This window comes from Coturnix japonica, chromosome 5 (genome assembly GCF_001577835.2).
Source record: "Coturnix japonica isolate 7356 chromosome 5, Coturnix japonica 2.1, whole genome shotgun sequence".
Lineage (NCBI taxonomy): Eukaryota > Metazoa > Chordata > Aves > Galliformes > Phasianidae > Coturnix > Coturnix japonica.
Window position 1 is genome coordinate 4027289 of NC_029520.1, and position 18659 is coordinate 4045947.

Below are 18659 nucleotides of genomic sequence, written 5' to 3' on the forward strand. Positions count from 1 at the left end.
AGGGTTTGTCTCAGTTCATAGGAAAACTGTGGGTTTTAGAGTTCATATTGAGAATAAAGTAAAAGGTATATACCTCCTGAGAGAGGCAACAGCCACAGGACCAGTTCTGGGAGGGACAGGAGGGGGAGGAGATCCCATCACCATCTCAGGAAGCTGAGAAAATCTATAAGCCTGTAGGAGAGAGAAATATTTTCTGAAACACCAAGAGATCCACATTCAAATTAAAAAGTAAATAACCTCAGAAATCAAATACTTATTTCAAGTGCTGGCCAACTAGAAGTTATTACTCTGTGGCACTGCTAGTAATGGAATTTTATTAGAGATTTTACAAAGCTTGGGTGATTTTAGGATATGGAAGAAAACATGAACAAATGAGTTCACCAAAGTAAGACAGTCTAATTAAAGCAGAACTTATTAAACTCTATCATTGAGACACCTGTCATCTTGCTGGGAAAGCAGATCTGCTATGATTATATCCACAGATGATTATATCCACAGATAATTTGAATTCAAAGGAAAAAGATCTCTGAATTTTCACTTCATAGAATCATAAAATCCTTAAGAGTTGGAAGGGACCCTTAATTGCCATCTAGACCAACTCCCCCTCAATGAACAGGGAGACCACAGCTAGATCACAGTACTCAGGGCCTGGTCCAGCCTGGCTTTGAAAATCTCCAAGAATGGGGCATTCTCCAGAAGTAAAATATTTTAAAGATTCAGAAACATTCTCTGAGAAACACCTGATGAAATGTAACTGCCCATGAGCAACACATATTTCAACTTCTTTTCCAGGACTGGAAAGATTAAAAGAAAGCACACACAAAAAAGCTCCAAAACCCAAGCTCTGTATCTTTCTAAAGCAATAATAATTCAAATAAGTTTGAAATAGAAAAGTAATTCAGAAGAGCACACAGTCAACCCACCAACTCACAAAACAGCATCTTGCTCACAGCTATTTTGGCTTTTCTCACTAACACATGTGAAGGACCAGTAATTGTGCACATGAAAGCCGTGGTGAAAGGAAACAGCCTGTAGGACAAAGCACCCCTTCTACATTCTTTGATACGCTGGATGTTACAGGTCACAATTTGGCTAAATATGCTTAAAGGTAGAAGGATGGCATCAGTCTCTACAATACTGACACCTGTATTCTACCCACTATGCCTTAATTATTGATTATTATGCTTTCAGCAACAACACTTCAGAGCAGCACAAAGATCAGGTGAGCAAACTTGGGGGAGCACAGTATCAAGAAATACACATTTAGACAAAAACTAGCATCTGAAATCCAACAGTGAACTACAAGAGATTATTCTGCTTCAGTGAGAGACTCTCCCTCAGCAAATGGCAGAGAAACTAAAAACATGTTACCATGGGATGAGTCACCCTCCTTCTCCTCCCTGCTGAAAGAGCCTACAGGATTTACACTATTAGCTCAGACTTAACACCTACATCTAAGTTTGAATTTGGCAATATAAATCCCACACTAAATTTCTAAAATCATTATCATACAGTAATCACCTTTACATATCACACTTTTAGACAGTGTTCCATTATGCTTTTTCTCTACTACAAAACTGGAAAAGATAACTTATCAAAAGCTGACTTTTAATGTCAGTGTAGTTAAAGGAAAAGCAATATAAACGAAGCAACTCTCTCCCACCTCTCATCCTCGTCTCCTTTAAAGCAGGGTAGGATCCCTCAAGGGCATGTCTTTGAAAATCATCTTTCCTTTCACACCACCTATGATGTCTCTAAATATTCACTTTCACCACGCTACAATCTTGTTTAAAGTATTTCTATCTCTAGGTGGGAAAAACTGAAAATGCAATAGCATGTTTCCTAGCCAGGGGTGGGAAATGTTGATTTTGATTTTTAATGAAATAAAAGTACAGAAGAAACAAAACGCTATTTGCATCAAAGGAAGTATAATATACATTTCTAATAGCACTGGACTTGAAATGGTCTGCGGTGCTTCTTCTGTACCTGAAAAGCTGATGATGTTGAACTGAACACTCCCTTCTGGTTCCATAATCCTTTCATCCTACATCTTGCCTCAGCATACATCTGTACTAAGCATGAAACTATTTTTTCCCTATCTTAAATATACACAGCATGCAAATACTATTGAGTACGGTAGGGCTGATGGAAAGGAGAAGAGGCAGACTTGGGTTTTCTCTTGTGTACTAACACACATCTTTTGAAATATGGACATCAAAGGAAGCTTTTTAAGCTCACAAACTTCCTGCAAATCACACTGAAAATTTGGAGGGGGACAAAAGAAATATGAAGTAGAAAATCCAAGCATTTATTTTGCTGCTTACATAGGAGATGAACTATTTTGAATGAGCGGCACCATGTTGCTACGGGTGGGCAGAGGGAATCCTGTTAAAGTGAAAAATCCTATCGAAAGATTTACTGTACCTCACCAAGGGACCATCCACTCTGGTGGAGAGCAGTCAATTCTCTGCTGTGCTTCCACAGCCATCAAAATAGTTATGAAAAGGAACTCTATGTTATGCTGGATTATTAGTGTTTTCCTACATGCAACACAAATGGAAAAAGAATGCTCAGAGACCATGAAGGCATGTCTCTCAGAGGCTTAGATGAGCCCTAGACTGACAAGATTACACAAACAAAGCAACTTCACTCAAATTTGCACACTGCTGGAAAGCCAAGCAAACTGACATCTAAAAGAAACACTCACAAACAAACAAAAAAACAATAAAAAAACAAAAACAAGCCAGCATTTATGAAGATGCTGATTTCACAGGAAATTTGCTTATTTTTATTCTTCAAAACTACAGCTGAGCAGGAAAGCTGTGAGAAAGAATTTGGGTCCAGGAGACATATGACATAACCTTCAGCCACTCAGTCTGAGAAACTGTGCCCTAGTGCCTGCCAGGCAACGCCAGTCTTCACCTCAAGATCAAGCTCTGTTACTTATCTTTCTAGAGCACTAAAGAAGAGAAATGGCACCTAATCCACCCCTGGGAGAAAGAGATGCTTTTTCCCAAGTTGTAGCTCTCTGCTCAACTCAACTACATGGATTTCAGAACTGGTGACGTGATCTGCCCCAGAACAATGCTGCACAAGGACTCAAAAGGAGAAAATAGAAAAAGAAGAAGTCCGCACACTCTAGACACTAGAGACATAAACAGCTGGCTAATGATAGGATTAGTCAGAAAGTTCATTGCAAAAGAAAAAACCCACAATATTCAAGATCCATAATTTGGAGGAAACCTGAAAAAACCCAGCCCTGGAAAATGAATCTCATCCAATGAAAACATATAAGACCAATTCTCAAGAACACAGAGCAACAGTGAGATGGAGATTTTCATGAGGATTTTTGTTGTTTTGCTTCAATCTAATTATTTATGCTCAATAAAGGTAGCGAATGCAAGTGTTAGAAATCTTACTCAGAACCTGTATCATCTATGAAACATCTCTGCAATAAGAGCTGGCTCAAGTGCACTCAAATTAGGTTGCATGTAATGTATGGGCTATGAAGGCCCAAGTCTCAGAAAAGAGGGAAGGGTTGAGAATCTTTATACTTATATTGTACTTAGAGACCAATAAATAAAGCCAGTGTTCTCATTTGTCCCATCTAGGAAGGAAAACCATCTTAAATCCAAATTTCAAATCATAATGGACACCACTACAACACCAGCCACTGCACCGCTGCTCCATGGCCAGCCCTGCTGTACTCTGGCCCAATCAACTCCCAGATGCTTCCCTTTTCAGCATCTCCATCAGGATTACCAAACAGAGGTATCACGGACAGGCAAACAGATACTAAAACATCGAGAGCAGCAATTCTAGCATATTTTTTCTGCACACATCATTCTGCAAGTACAGTTCAAGGGGGTGCTTTGAATTGAAATCCTCCTTCCCCATTCGAGAACAAACAAGTAAACATTTGAGTTAAAGTACAACTTAAATGTGGGAAACAGATCGGCAAAAAACTATGAATTAACAACCTTTATCCAAACAACAGTAGCCTGTGACTATCCATCACAACCAGTTAAAATATAAGCCTCTTCAGGGAAGTGCTTAACACTATCTTAAAACCCCCCAGAAGGATAACTAAGTGCTTTAAAGCCCAAAAACAAGTAGATGATTGAGTAGCGAGTTTGAAAATAATGAAGCAATCACCAAAAAAGTATGGCAATTACACTTTCTTAAATCTCGCTCCATATAATGTTCTTCAATTCCTTTCAAAAAGTCTTTCTCAAGTGTCAAAGTAATTTGGATTGCTATTAACTGTCTCTTGAGCTTCTAATCGAATTCTAGCCATAAAATCCCATTATATGCCATATATGAAGTTCACTGCGGTAGTTTCAAAGGGCCAAAAATATCCCTTAGTATGATTTAAAATAGCACCAGCATGAGCCTCTGCAGGCAGTGCCACTGACTTTCACTTATGTTTAGAATAGTTCAGAAGCAGCATCCTCTAAAGTACTTTTTATTGTCATGAGAAGAAGACACAGTAATAGTTATTTTAAAGCGAGAACACTTTTCTACTTTATTCTCTTTAGGTGTTTTAGGGACTTGATTTGAAATGCATTATTGGCAAAACAAGCCATTTCTGACCCTGCAAAAAGCATTAAAATGAACAATATAGATTTAATACAGCTTTTTTTTCCCCCCCTCTGAGATGGACAAATACAGTTTCAGAATACGGTATCATGATATTCAGAGGTAGCTTGACCTACCAAGGATGCCCACAGCACTACTGCTATTGCTGCCCACATACCTACAAAATACTTATTTCTGTGAGATAATAAATTGTTAGTTGCAAATTGAGGTGAACAAGTGAAGTAGAAAGAGTGACCTACATAAGGTCAACCAAGAAACCTGTGGCACTGAGCTATCTCTTGAGTCCTACACCATCAGATTACTGTAAGGCTGCCAATATCAGCCCACATTTCAGGTCATTCAGGTTCTGTATTGTGCTTGGTTCCCCAGCTTGGGATGACATTCCTCAGTGGTGGAATTTGTGCACAAGTGTTGAATGTTTCATGCCCAGTTGTTTTACAAAACCAGACCACTTCCAAATATGCATACAGTGAACAGGAGACATGCCAGACCAGTTCTTTCTCTGTTGAACAGTCTGGAGCTTAGTGAAACCTATTTTTTCAAGCAAAATGCAGATAAGGTCACCTTGCTGCTAAAATAGATTCTAAGAGTCTTCATGCAAGAGACGGGTATGTGTAAAGACAGAGAAACACATTCCACTACTCAAACTTATTTACTGTAACCATGGCTTTAGGCCTGGTTTTAAGCATGAAAAGGGGACACCACCATTAAAAAAAAATAAAATATTCTTAGAGTAGAAATATCTTTATGCTATCACAGTATACTAAAGAGAAGTTTCACTTACTGGTCTTGGTAGACTGTACTGATACATTTCTGGTCTGTATGTGGGTACCCACTGCACACCCGCTCTAGGTCGGGTCATGGTACCAGGAGCGCTGGTCACCACCTCTGAATAGGGCAAGTGTGGTGCGGAGCTGTAGGCCTCCTGCCTGCTCTGTCCTCCGTGACCCGCAGAGGCCAGGCTGAAAGCCTCTTCCAAGAGCATATGCATCTGTTGTCGAACCTCATCAATGGAGGGCTGAGAGCTTAAAGTTGAGGTCTCTGAGTGGCCTTTGGCCTGACGGGACCTGGTGTAGTTCCGAGGCTCAGTGACACGGTCAACATTTGTTTCTTCTATAATTTCAGGCTCAGTCTGTTGGATGGAGTAAAAGTATGTACACATAAAAGCTTTACAAGACAGCATTTCGGCTGCTTCACACAAAACATTCTTGAACACTGATATAACATATGCAACGTCAAGACTTGTTACAGCATAGACACATGACAAGAATTTGAAAGAAATTATGTCATGCAGGCAAGGATAATAGTCAGGGATTCAAAGACTCTTTCACATCCTTCATTGTTAGCAGCAAAAACTATCAGAGACACTGTAGCATACTAAACTGTTAAGGACTCACTTAAAGACAATGAGAATTCATGTTTAAATTCTTTTCTTAGTTGCTAGTGTCAATGGGGTACAACCGTACCAGGAGTACAGATCCCTAAACGGCACCATTACTATGAAGGACTCCTTACAAGGGGCTGCTTGTTACAGCTATGCAGACTGAAGTTCTACTGTTTACTCTCATTAATGTTTCAGAAGATCTAAAGTTTAGGAGTTATCCTGAAATTTTCTAACCTCCCTCAGTGCTTTCCCTCCCCAGGGACCTGAAGGGAACAAGAAGGTCTCCAGGCTTCCTCTCTTCCAGGCTGGGCAGCCCCAGTGCCCTCAGCCCCTCTTGCAAGATACTCCTGGGATCACTTCTAGGATAATAACTACAACCAAATAAAAGCCTCTGAAATCATGCTGTCCAACTGGATGATTAATAGCCATACTTCCTCTGTTTCATTGTACCCATAAAAACATCAGTGAATGGAATCCCACAAGAGACCTACTAGTACCCAGTGTTTAAATAAATCAGGCTTCCTGATACAACTCTCAGTGAAGCCATTACAGCTCTCTTTGATTCTGTCCAGTGAAAGAAAATAATGTCTAAAATAAATAAGATTTAAAATAATTCTCAACATTAAGCCAGCTTTGATTTATCAACTTAAAAGCTGGCATATGGATTTGGGAGGAGACTGGTAATGCTTATATTTAATTATTTCAGTTCATCATATCACTTTCTAATGCATGCTACTTTTATCAATTGAAATACGTAAGTATTGTATATAGACAACACTATATGTTAACATTAACACTACACAAATTTGGATGCTATGCAGACACAGTTACTATGTAATACTAGAATTATACCAAAAAGGAAAAGCAAGTCCTGTACAGAAGCAGAGTTTATCCATTTCTGGCAGGATTCTGCTGCTGCAACTGTACCATGAAATCACTGCATTGTGAACATCAATCCAAAGCTTTTTGAGGAGTTGCATTAATGTAACTGTATCAATAAAGTTAGATCAGCAAATTCTTTTTCATAGTGATCTCTTAGGTTTTTATAATGAGATTGTTTTCTTCCTTAACACCAAAAATTGACTAATTTTTTTCTGCCCGAGCATAAGGCTCATTAGCAGCTCAAAGGTTCTAGACTCTTTCATTACAGCATTTGCTCTACTCATTATTGTTTTTGAAGATGTTAGAAGTAATAAATATGTTAAAGTTTCCTTTATCTGTTTTTTAATTGAATCCTGTTTGGATTTGTTAAAATTAAATGACAGGTAACAATTCAACAATAATCCACTGATAAAAAGGTGCTGAGAATATCAAACAGGAGATTGCACAAAAAAGCTACACATTCTGAGCAGACAACCGTGACTGAAATAATAGACATTTTTATGTGAGGAAAACTATTTACAAAATATTAAATAAAAAAATCAAATAAAATGTTAGCACGGAATGACAGGTTTTCGAGCTCTTATTTTCCTATTGACAGAGCAATGCAAAACTGGGCAGATCTTAAACCTTCATGATGTTGTTGTGTGTACTGACCTACCCATTCTTAAGCTTTCCTCAAGATTCTAGGGAAACAAACTATTTTCTTTAAAAAACAGACAAAAAACCCTGCACACAACCAGCCACCATTTGTCATGGCTGGGAAGATAAAACAACATAGTCTAGGCAGACTGGTAGCAGCTCAAAAAATGAAAAGCCAGTTGTTATTCTGCAAAAATCTCATGACTTGAAGATAACGCAGGGTATCTGCTTCGTCAATTTCCTCCTTTGGAACAGTTTTCATGCTAAGTTGGTTAAAACTTGCTGCTAAATCAGGTAGTAGAAAGAGAAGGTTAGAAGCGTGGATTCTTTAGAACAGCAAAGCAGATGTCAAACTGCTGTACAAGATGCTACTAGGCATAAAAGAAAGGACACGAGATCCAGCATACAAAGCAGCCCTAATTCATAAACACATTATAGCATTACCGAGCTTTTAACACCTTTTCTCAGCAGACTGCCACACGAACTTAACAGCTAAGGAAACTAATCCAATAAATTAATTCTTCTGGGCCAATACCTCAGCTCTAAACGTCTGAAGTACTTATACCCATCTCCAGAGCTCAGATTTACAGGGGTGTTTTGATGCACCACGGTGGGATCAACATGGATTCCATGCATTAATACAGATTTAAGAGCCAGCCTGTGCCTGGGAGAGCAAGCCTGTCAGAAGCTTGGCACAGCACCAAGGTAGCTCAAACAGGAGGGAGGGAGATCAGCCCACGCTGCAAGCAGAGGCTGGAGAACTAGATTTCAACGTCCTGTTCCATTTTCCCATGGCATTTTTCTGCTTTCACACAGAAATATACTTCCACCATTAGAAGAGGTGCACTGCAGTGAGTCTGCAGCACATCAGTCAAAGAGAATTTTATGTAACTTATCAGTAAGAAAAAAAAAAAAAAAAGGCTATGCCAGGGACAATTCCCTCTGCCACAGTGCAAAAAGAAAAGCAAGGAAATCTCATGTGAGATATGCTGATGTCTGAGGCTGTAACTATGCCTAGGAGATTACTGAGTCTGCATGAGCTCATTGTACCACTTTCAGGGCTTTTTTCCGTTTTATGCATTATAAATATATAGAATGTATTCAAGTATATTTTAAAAATCTTTGGGTATATATTATGACATGCTCATTTTGCACTACTGGCAGGGTGCCATGCTTGCTGGCAGAATGCTTTTAACATCCATTTCAGAAAGATTTTACCTATGAGAAACTACTTATTAGTACAACTAAAAAATCCCATGCTCTTCTTGAAACACCTGATTTTCAGGATACAGAGGAAAGTCCACCTTGATGATGAATGATTAAGAAAGGCAACACATAAGCAAGGTAAACACAAAAACCTTTCCTCTTTCTGCAGAATGTAAACTGCAGAATGTCATCTGTCATAGATGCAATAAGGTGCAATGTATTCTTACGCCTCAGAGAGCAGTGAGGCAGTCATTCCAATTACACAGCACAACCTGACTTGTACAACCTGATGGGAAGTGTCAATGCGCAGGAAATCATATTCAAAACTTCAAACCCCGGCTTTCAAAATCACTATCAGCCCCAATTAATTCTGCAAAAGACTTAAACTTCCCTGAACACATTCCTTGACCTTGGTAAATTCCTTCACCTTACTAAAAAGGCATCCCTACCAGCTGAGAGAGTTAACAAGTCTCACTAAAAGTTCTTGTCTAGAGGATGAACAATCACCAGATTAACTTTCTCATTTTCCAGAAATGCCTTGGTCTTCTATAGGAACTGATTCAGGGATGGCTGAGCTACAGCTTTTTTGTATACAGAATAGACTTAAGCATTCTACTTTACCTTTGGGTACGGGCTTTTTTCATCTTCAGTTTGGGTGTGTGCTGTGTCAGCTTAGACCCAGTATATGTTCACATTGCATGGAACAACTACTCTAGACTTATGCTGGCTGTGTGAGCTCCTCAGACCATAAACCAGTGCAGAATCTACTCCACCTGGTTTTAACATTTAAATATTCAAAAAAATCTCACAGTTCTGACATAGTAAGAGGAGAACAAGAATGTGGCTATTTCCTATGGGTTTTCCACAAACCACTGACATCAGGACTTCAGTGCAATTCCTAGAAGTTGGTTGTCCATTCTTCTGAATCAAGAAAGCAGCATAAAGGGTAAAGAAAAAATAGGATTTTAATTACTCTGAAAAGATTTTGGTGTCCTGTAAGCAGTTGCATACTTGAAAGAACTATCTAAATTTGAAAATCAATACTTTTGTAATACACGAGTTTCGAGAACATTTGTTTGCCATTTCAGACAACAAAATGATGTAAAATATAAAGTATGTTTGGCAGTCTGTGCTCAGATTACCCTCAACCTCCTTCAGGACACTGAGTGCACATAATGTCAAGTACCCGAGGACACTCTGGCTTGGAGCTTATCAACAGTTTTCAGGAATGAGCTAAGTCTTGGCTAAGCAAATCTCAGAGGCTATACCTGATAAACTTACATCATATCCACTGTTACGGATTCCACGCCTGGGTCTTTCTCGAGTCACTAGAAGATCCATCTCAGTTTCTCCTGGGCTAGGACTGTTCAAAGACTGCCGGCTTCTGTATATTGAGTTCTTCATCTGTTGCCTATAGGACATCAAACAAGAAAACAGTAAAATTAACAGAATATAAACAACAACAACAAATTTATAATCATAAAGATCATTGAAGTGTCACTTTATTACAGAATGTATGTGGAACACCTGGAAAACAACTGCATTATGAAGATATTGTAAATTTTGTTCACTGGTAAAGAAAATAAGATTAAAATATAAACATCATATGGTGGAGCTTATTAGATGAAATGTGTCCATAGGAGATATCAGAACTCTTTCAGCATTAGCTGTTATGACTTAAATTAAAAAAATATATTAAAGCAGGTGCTGCTCCTACAAATAGTAGGAGCACACTTTCACACACTCAGATTGGGGGGGGGGGGGGGGTAGAGATTTGGGTGACAAATCCTGAGGAGTGAGAAAGAAGTGGAACAATGCTCTACTGAAACAAACATCCAGCAAAGTGTATTAGAAAACAGACAGGAATGGAACTGTTTGCAAGATGGCACAACTTTTCCAGGGAGCTATACTCTGGTGGATTAAACCTCCTCAAACACAGCTTGAAGATGTTCCCAGGCAGTGAGTTTGACATTAGAAGCAAGAGAAATAAAGATATTAACTAGAAAGATCACAGAATGGCCTACTTTGGAAGGGACCTAAAGACCTTCTAGTTCCAACCCTGGCAAGGTTGCTACCCACCAGATCAGGCTACTCAGGGCCCCATCCAACCTGGCCTTGAAGACTTGCAGAGATGGGGTGTCCACAAGCTCTGGGCAACCTGCTCCAGCAACAAACCATCCTCTGAGTAAAAAGATGTTTCCTAACACCTAACCTAAATCCTCTTCTGGTTTAAACACATTTTCCTTTGTCCTATCACTCTCAGACTGTAAAAGGTCAATCCCCCTCCTATTTGTGAGCTCCCTTCAAGTACTGAAAAGCCACAATGAGGTCTCCCTCGAGCCTCCTCCTCTCCAGGCTGAACAAGTCCAACTCCCTCAACCTTTCTTCATAAGAGAGATGCTCCAGCTCTCTGAACATCTCAATAGCCCTTGTCAGAGACTATTCCAACAGCTCTGAATATCTCTTGTTCTCAGAGCCCCAGGCCTGAACACAGTATCCCAAAGGGGTTTTACAAGCAAAACTGGGATAGATTAATAAAGAAAAATTAAAAACTGCTGCATTTGCAGAGATTTTAGTGACCAGCTCTTACAATATTCTCAGGGGCATCTTGCAGGTAAAAGCCTTGAGGTTAAGGTCAAAGGGCAGAAAAAGGGTTACAAAAGATCCAGAGAGACTAATGTTTACACAAATCAGGAAGGATAAAGTATAGGACAAAGAAAAAACCTCATCAACAGCAACCAAGTTTCATACATCTCATTAAACTAAGTAACTCAGATCTGACAATTTTTGTGTTTCTGCATTAAAGGTCTCAAATGCTTTTTAAGGTTTATAATAGGTCCATTAATACTTGGTTGATGTAGATGTGATATATCTTCTAATAAATTAAAACACACAACTCTAACACATGCAGATTCTTGACCTGATTACAAACTATTAAGGAAAAACTCAGAATAGGAGGTATAATCAGAAACCTCTTTCAAAAACTGCCTGGAGACTGCCAATTAGCTCATTTACAAAAGTTTTACTAATGAGAAAGGAGGTATGAACACTAACAACCGGCATTCAAATGGGATGGCAAACGCCTTCTGGGAGCACTACTGAAACATCTCATAACATGAATTTTACTGCGAAGAAAACTCAAAGGAACAAAGAGCACGAAAATAGTTGTTCTTGACCAAATCAAATTATTAAGTGGCGATGTTTTGCAAATCACTTTTCAACAGCATTTCAGACAAATGCAAGTTGCAAAGGTGATCCTGAATAATGCAATCAGCTCCATCTGTCTTATTCGCTATACTTTGGAAAAGCTGTAATAACATTATTTAAGTCAGTGGAGTATACAGTGTGAAACAGACTTTTGCCCTAGAAATTATGAGATCTTTGACCAACTTCTAAGTAATATTTAAAAAAAAAAAAGAAAAAGAAAACATTTTAAAATAGAAAATGAATTGCTGTAACAAAGATAGAAACAATTACACACAGCAGAAAACGCCATGAAACAAATATTTCAACTTCACCCCAACCTAGATTACTTTTTAAAGGGCTTTTATTTCATTACAGAAACACGATTGTGTTGATTCACTTAGCAGTAACTTTAATCACATTACCTTGAAGATTTATTCAAGGTTTTCCTCTACAAGTAAGTTGTTTTAGTAATCATTCTTTTTTTCCTTGCAAGCTGAAGACAATAATGCTGCAATGTGTGTGTTAGCACATCCAGTTTTAATGCAGACTTCAGAGCACTTTTGTTGGCAAGAAGTTCTTAAACATCTGCAACATCTGGAACGTTCTCAAAACACTTAGCATCTTTGCAGAAAGATACATCATAAATGTTTCCTATTTCTCACTATGTAAGGATAAAGACTATGTATTCAACAAGCAAAACCAGTTCAGTCACAGAAAGGAATCATTCTTCTCCAGTAGTACTACACCTGCCTTCGAGCAGTTATTATGATGCCAGTAATCACTATCTCAAAAGGACTATGACAGATCTACACAGCACATTAGAAAGCATATAGGGAAAAAAATGTGTTTGGGAACCTTTCAGCACATTGGCACATGAGCAAACATTCGTATATTTAATAAAGAACACACGGTTAACATTAAAGCTCCACGTGCAGTAATTTAATCATTTTAATTTAATCATTTCCTAGATGCTGCATGACATAGCATAAACATTTGAAGTCATGCCTAAGTCCTTCACTATATGTGCACCACAGCCATATCAAAATTTCTATTTCCTTCATTCGTATCTCATAACAGACCACAGACAGAGTGGGACTCCTATGTGATAAGGGTTCAGTGTCTTAACTTTCCATTGCTTTTGAAGCAGTTTATTCCCTGCTCACTTGAAAACAGCACAAGAAATTGATGTCCTAGGCCCTCCAGAAAGGATGTAAAACACAGCTAAGTGAACATCTTTATTCTTCATTGCACTGAATAACATGGTGACACAGTCCATTGAGGGTTGCCATTTAACTCTAGGCCTACAGAAGTACACCTGATCACAGCTGTTGCTCATATTCTGGATCAACTTTGCTTTTATAATTACCATTACAGCCTTCTTCATCTGAGAATACTGTTTTTCATAGGACAGCTTTGGTCTTTACTTTCTAGGAGATAGGATGCCAGTCCGTACCTCAAGTCAAAAGTACCATTTCCTGAGGAAATTTACTTCAATTTCCTCTTGCAGATCAACTACTACTAGACCCCATTTACATCAAGAATCAGAGCCTTCATGATAGGAGGAGTAATGGCAAACGTACTCTTTAATAAGTCTTCCCCTCTTACATCTTCACCAGCCCTAAGAAGGAGGAAACTGAATGCTGCGTTTTCTCTCTCTTGGGCTACACTGGCTAGGACTGGTGTCATCTCCTCCTCTGAATGTGTCAGATTGTGTATCAGGGAGCACCCAGCATCAGAGCAGGTCCATCCACCTACTCAGGCAGAGTTAGCACTTACCTCGTCCTCTCATTTCTAAAACAAGGAGACAAATAATATCGGTATGTCATTTTCAAAAGACAACATAGTGTTAATCAAACTACACTATAGTTACACAACGTGTTAGCTTCATGTTAAAGGTAATTCATCTGAATTAATTATGACTGTCTCTGCTTAGGACACAGGAAGGTATACACACATTCTTGCAGATATTCCTGCAGGATTTACTGAATACGCGGGCAATGTAGCAGCTGCAATGCCTTATGCTTACTGCAATAGTTACATTCAGATAAAGATGATGCCAAAATAATAACATCACTGAACTTTGGAAAATAATTGAAATGCTGACTTTCTGGCTTAAGTCTACTCTTCATATTTCCAAAGAAAAATTATACTGCTTTTTCTATTTACTTGGAAAATGATTAAAAAAAAAACCAAAAAACTTGGAACAGTCCCTTCCCGTATTTCTTTGCCTTTCTATTTACTTCTTTTTAATCACACACCAGTTTTATCAGATTACATGCCTTCACAAATAATCACGGGCTATATCAATTTTCTTCATGAAGTAGGAGGGATTTGATCAGCAAACAGCTGCCTCCTTAAGAAAGGACCTTCTGATTCCTTAAAACCCCTGGACAGCAAATTTCTTCCCAGAGGAAGAACTGCACATAAAAAGTCTCACCTGTTCTTAGGCTCAGCAAACGGAGATGATACATCTGGATCAGGATCCAAAATGTGGTCAATTTCTTTCTGGTTTTTCTCATACATCCTTTTTCTGTCTGTCAGACCCTTGTTGCTGTCAACCTGTGGGAAATCATAGTACCCCTTCCTCTTGGCTTTCAAACGCAGCTTGTTGCGATAATGTTCTATGTCGGATTTCTGCTTCAAAGCCTTGTTCACCTGAAAGGCAAGAAGATGTTTAAAGGACGGCACTGGACTGACTGCTTTCAAACAGTACTCTTACAGAGTGTTTGATGCACTTCACGTGTCATTTTACAGAGTGCTTTCTGTACCACACCATGCCATCTGTAAGCAGCGAGGAACTGCAAGTGAACAGAGTTGCTGCATTTTTTATGGCTTGGCAGATGGTTAAATAATTTTAGCCTAAAATCTATGTACCATCTAAACAGTGACTCAGATACACCCACCGAAGAAAAACACTGATTATGTTAGTCAGTTGCTGCGACCCAAAGCAGTACTTGGATCTGGGAATGTTGGGGAGAACTCATTAATGAAAATTGCTGTAGGGTCCAGGAAGTACTGAACCATCACCTCTGGCTAAACAGAACCAGAAATAAGTCATCGCTGATGGCTGGGGAAGTATTTTGGTGAGATGTCATCATAGGCTCTTGTACAGTTACCTCAGAAATTTGTTCTGGGCCTCTGTCAGACATAAAAACCTAAAATAAACTGAGTTTTTGGTCTTTGGATTGAGCCATGGAAATAGCTGAAGACATTATCAGATGGTCCTTACCTCTCCATTAATGATGGCCGATTCCTGACTTCTATCTGATGCAGCATGAACAGCGGGCAGTGCCACAGGTTTGATAGCTATCAGCTGTACAGATCCAGAAGAGGTGTCAAAGGGGTCAATGGCAGATTTGGCAATGTTATCAAAGAGGGTGCCTCCTTCCTCTTCATCGCTGATGGGTACTAAAGCACATCAAACATTCAGCATAAAGAGATATTTTTACTGCATGTTAAAGGTAAAATTCAACGAGTGCACGCTTAGGATTAATAATGTGCACTTCAAGAGCAGATCTGGGAGACTTTCACACTGGGAAAAAAATCCCTTTAGATTATAGATAACATTCTGCATTCCAAGGATAATATAGCATTCCCCCAAAAAACTGGTTTCCAATATGCGCTAATAAGTTGAAAGGAAAATGAGAAGAAGAATAGCAAAGAAAATGCTATGAAAATGGCAACTAAACACACAGTATGTTTTCTTACACTTCACATGGAAAAAGATGTCGCATCCACACACACATAAGCCTTTGTGTGCTAAGGTAACTGTAGCTACTCCTCATCTAAACAGACATTTATTTTTCAGTGCCTTACAACACAAAAGCACAACATTCTCAAAATCTACTGATTTTACCTAAAGCTATTAATTTTAAAAATGCCGTCCTTCAAAATGAAAACATTAATTTTACATGTTAAAACATGCTGAAGAAACTAAGAGCATCCAAGGACTCCTTTTTTTACTTTGCAAAGAAGTACCTCTAGTGGCTGTGAAGTTAAGCCATCAGAGTTTGTCGAGACAGGAGAAGACTTGGAAACCTTTAAACTTAAAGGACACAGCAAAGCATCTTCATTTTAAGATAACTTTCACCTACAATCAGGCTCCTTCCCCTCCAAATATTGTTTGCAAAGCTGCGCTACCTTGTCAGCTGTTGAATCTTAAACCTAACTTTACCTTCCTTTTGGAATAAGAGATTGACTCTAAAACACAAGCATAGATTCTACAAAGGGATTCTTACAAACATATTTTAATAATTGTGCTATTAAAGGGAAGAATGCTTGCTCCATATCCTAAGTGACAGGAGCAGAGATCCTTTGCTAAAGAACAAAGTGGTCTGCTCTATATTTATTTCCTCTGAAAATACACTCTATTTTAATATTTAATCACTGCAAAAATTACAATGGACTTGTATAAGCTCAGCAGTTAAGACAGCCAATGGTTTCAGTTTAAAAAAAAAATACTTGACAGTAGTAATAAAATATGAACCCAGAGAGTAAGCTTATTATCTTTCTGTGCATTCAGAGTAGACTGGAGCTGACACTACTTAAGCTTTTGTGAACTACATGGGTTAAATCACTGTGTCATTAAATATTGTCCCTCCGGCTTCATGAAACTGTCCAAATACCACGGAGAGACTTTAGCCTGCCTCAGATCCTCCTGTCCCTCCCAGGGTTGTTCAAAGTCTTGAGTCTGAATGCTTGCAGAAGCAAGCATACCAAAAACCCAGCTGAAATTAACTGCCAGGCTCCTACTGACAACCATGCTGTCAGGATTTCATAGAGGCAAAATATGATGAATAGTGAGCTAAGCGCCTATCACAGATAGCACCTCAACAGGAAAGCATTTACATCACAATGATTATAAAAGGAAAGCACACACATTCATCCCACTGAGTATTTTGAATATGCTCAGTTATCACATAAGTTACCCAATGCAGTTCTTTTTTCCTGTAATTCACTACAGAGACTTCCATGCTACCTTAACAAGCTATCTCATTGGTGGCAGGGCTACTTTTAATAGAGGAGATGGCTATCTTAATTATAGTCTTCATGAGCAAAGGTGGTCTCACCCAATAATTCAGGGGAGCTTGGATAGCATCCCACCTGTGGTTCAAGTGCCAAGAAGCTGTGTAACCAGTTCTTTACTACTGTCTCTGTGTTTGCCTGAACCTGGCATGCCACAAAATATGGTTAAGCATCAACTTACAAAATCTGACTCTTTTCAAGCATTGTCTGTGTATCCTACTTCACACTGAAAGCACCAAGAAGTGCAGCTGGTTGCACCCCAACTTTTCACAAGGACTTAGCTTGCCAAGAGCCAGCTGTGATTGTCAGGCACCTTCAGAACATGGCTAGCTACCAATTCATGGCTTGCCACCTCAGCCCTCTTTCCAGAAACAGAAGCTTGCATGTTTACCAAATCAGAGTTCATCCTGTTCTAAGATACAATAATAATAATAAAAGTAGCTAATCTTTAGTAAGTTAAGACAGCTCTTTCTGATGTGGTGAATGAATGCAGAAGGCACATGTCAGCCTTCTCATTTCTGAGTAGATCTCCTGCATCCAGTATAACATAATTTGCACTGAAATAATAATCAAGCGGAACTGGAAATTGGAAGCATGTTCCACCTTAGCTTAGCATTTGTTCACTAGATGGTATGTACAATGTAAAAGTATTTTTTCAATTGACTGTTTTTCACCAAAGAGCAATAAAGAACCTGTGATCTGCAGTTACTGGCGTGTTGCTACAGTCTAGATTAGCAGGAAGCATAAGCAAATGCTGTGGGAATTTTATACTTGCTTCTATCAGTCTCTTTCAGAGAGAAATCACAGCAAGCGTTTGACAAGATTGAACTACAGCCACCCTTTAACAAACCAGCCAAAGGAAGCTCACAGAGAAGAGAAAGTCTATGAGTGTTTGCTCCTGCACTGCACTCCTGCCAAGGTAAGTCCAGCCCCCTCAGTGCCTCAGCTAGGTGAGCTGGATAATCACAGGAAATTTTAGGAAACCACCCAGGTGTTCTTGCTCCCTTGCTTATTATAATTAGCGCACTTGCTTATTATAATTAGCAATATGTAATTAGAGCAATGCTTTTAATTTCTTTTCTTAAACAGATGCATACAAGCGTTTCTGTGGCTTCATTGCTCCTCCAACTATTGCTTGTGATGTGTGCATGCAGACATTGCAAGACTCAAAAAGTTCAGTGGAAAAAAACACCTTTTTCATCACCTACTTAAGAGTAATTTACCTTCTTTGAAACATCTGGCACTAGATATTTTGTGCTATGAAATTCGTCAAGATTGAATTACCCTACTTAATCTTTCTTTGACTGAAGTACAGTAAGATTTATCCAAAGCAATCATTTAGTCAGGTTGAGGAATCGCAATGAAGATCATTGTGGCCCTGGGTTTTTGGCCATGACTGGAGGTTTATCTCCATATCACTGGCTACTAGCATACAATATTTGCTAGATTAATGCTGTTTTAGGCATTCTAGTCACACCTTTCAGAGCAACTCTACACAGTTTCCAGAAGGCAATGCCAGCAGGTGGTGCTACCCACTCATACCACTGGTGATCCAGTGGTGGAGGAGCAGCTGAGAAACTGGCTCTGCACCTTTGAAAAAGTTGGATGCAGGATATCCTGCTGTTAATTTATTTATCAACTTATACAAGAAAAAAAGATATTGCTTATGTCACTGTAAGATTTCCATACTAAGGATTCACAACATTTCCTGTCTTACCTTTCTCTCCCTGTAGGCTGT

General features: G+C 38.9%; 1 protein-coding gene across 12 annotated transcripts in view; it reads right to left on the reverse strand.

The window, feature by feature from the left end:
- KIAA1549L (KIAA1549 like) overlaps positions 1–18659 on the reverse strand; it is a 99835-nt gene that overhangs the window by 16225 nt on the left and 64951 nt on the right. For 11 of the 12 annotated variants that reach the window (XR_001555377.2, XR_004307315.1, XR_004307314.1 and 8 more), the window contains 5 exons: positions 15126–15304; positions 14334–14551; positions 9992–10121; positions 5384–5731; positions 74–171 (listed from right to left, as the gene is read on the reverse strand). Coding sequence is in view for 8 of the 12 variants with exons in the window: in XM_015863511.2 (XP_015718997.1) it covers positions 74–171; positions 5384–5731; positions 9992–10121; positions 14334–14551; positions 15126–15304 (973 nt within the window). In the remaining 4 variants the exon portion in view is untranslated. The remainder of the gene's footprint in view (positions 1–73; positions 172–5383; positions 5732–9991; positions 10122–14333; positions 14552–15125; positions 15305–18659) is intronic. The other variant, XM_015863512.2, reaches the window with a different exon arrangement.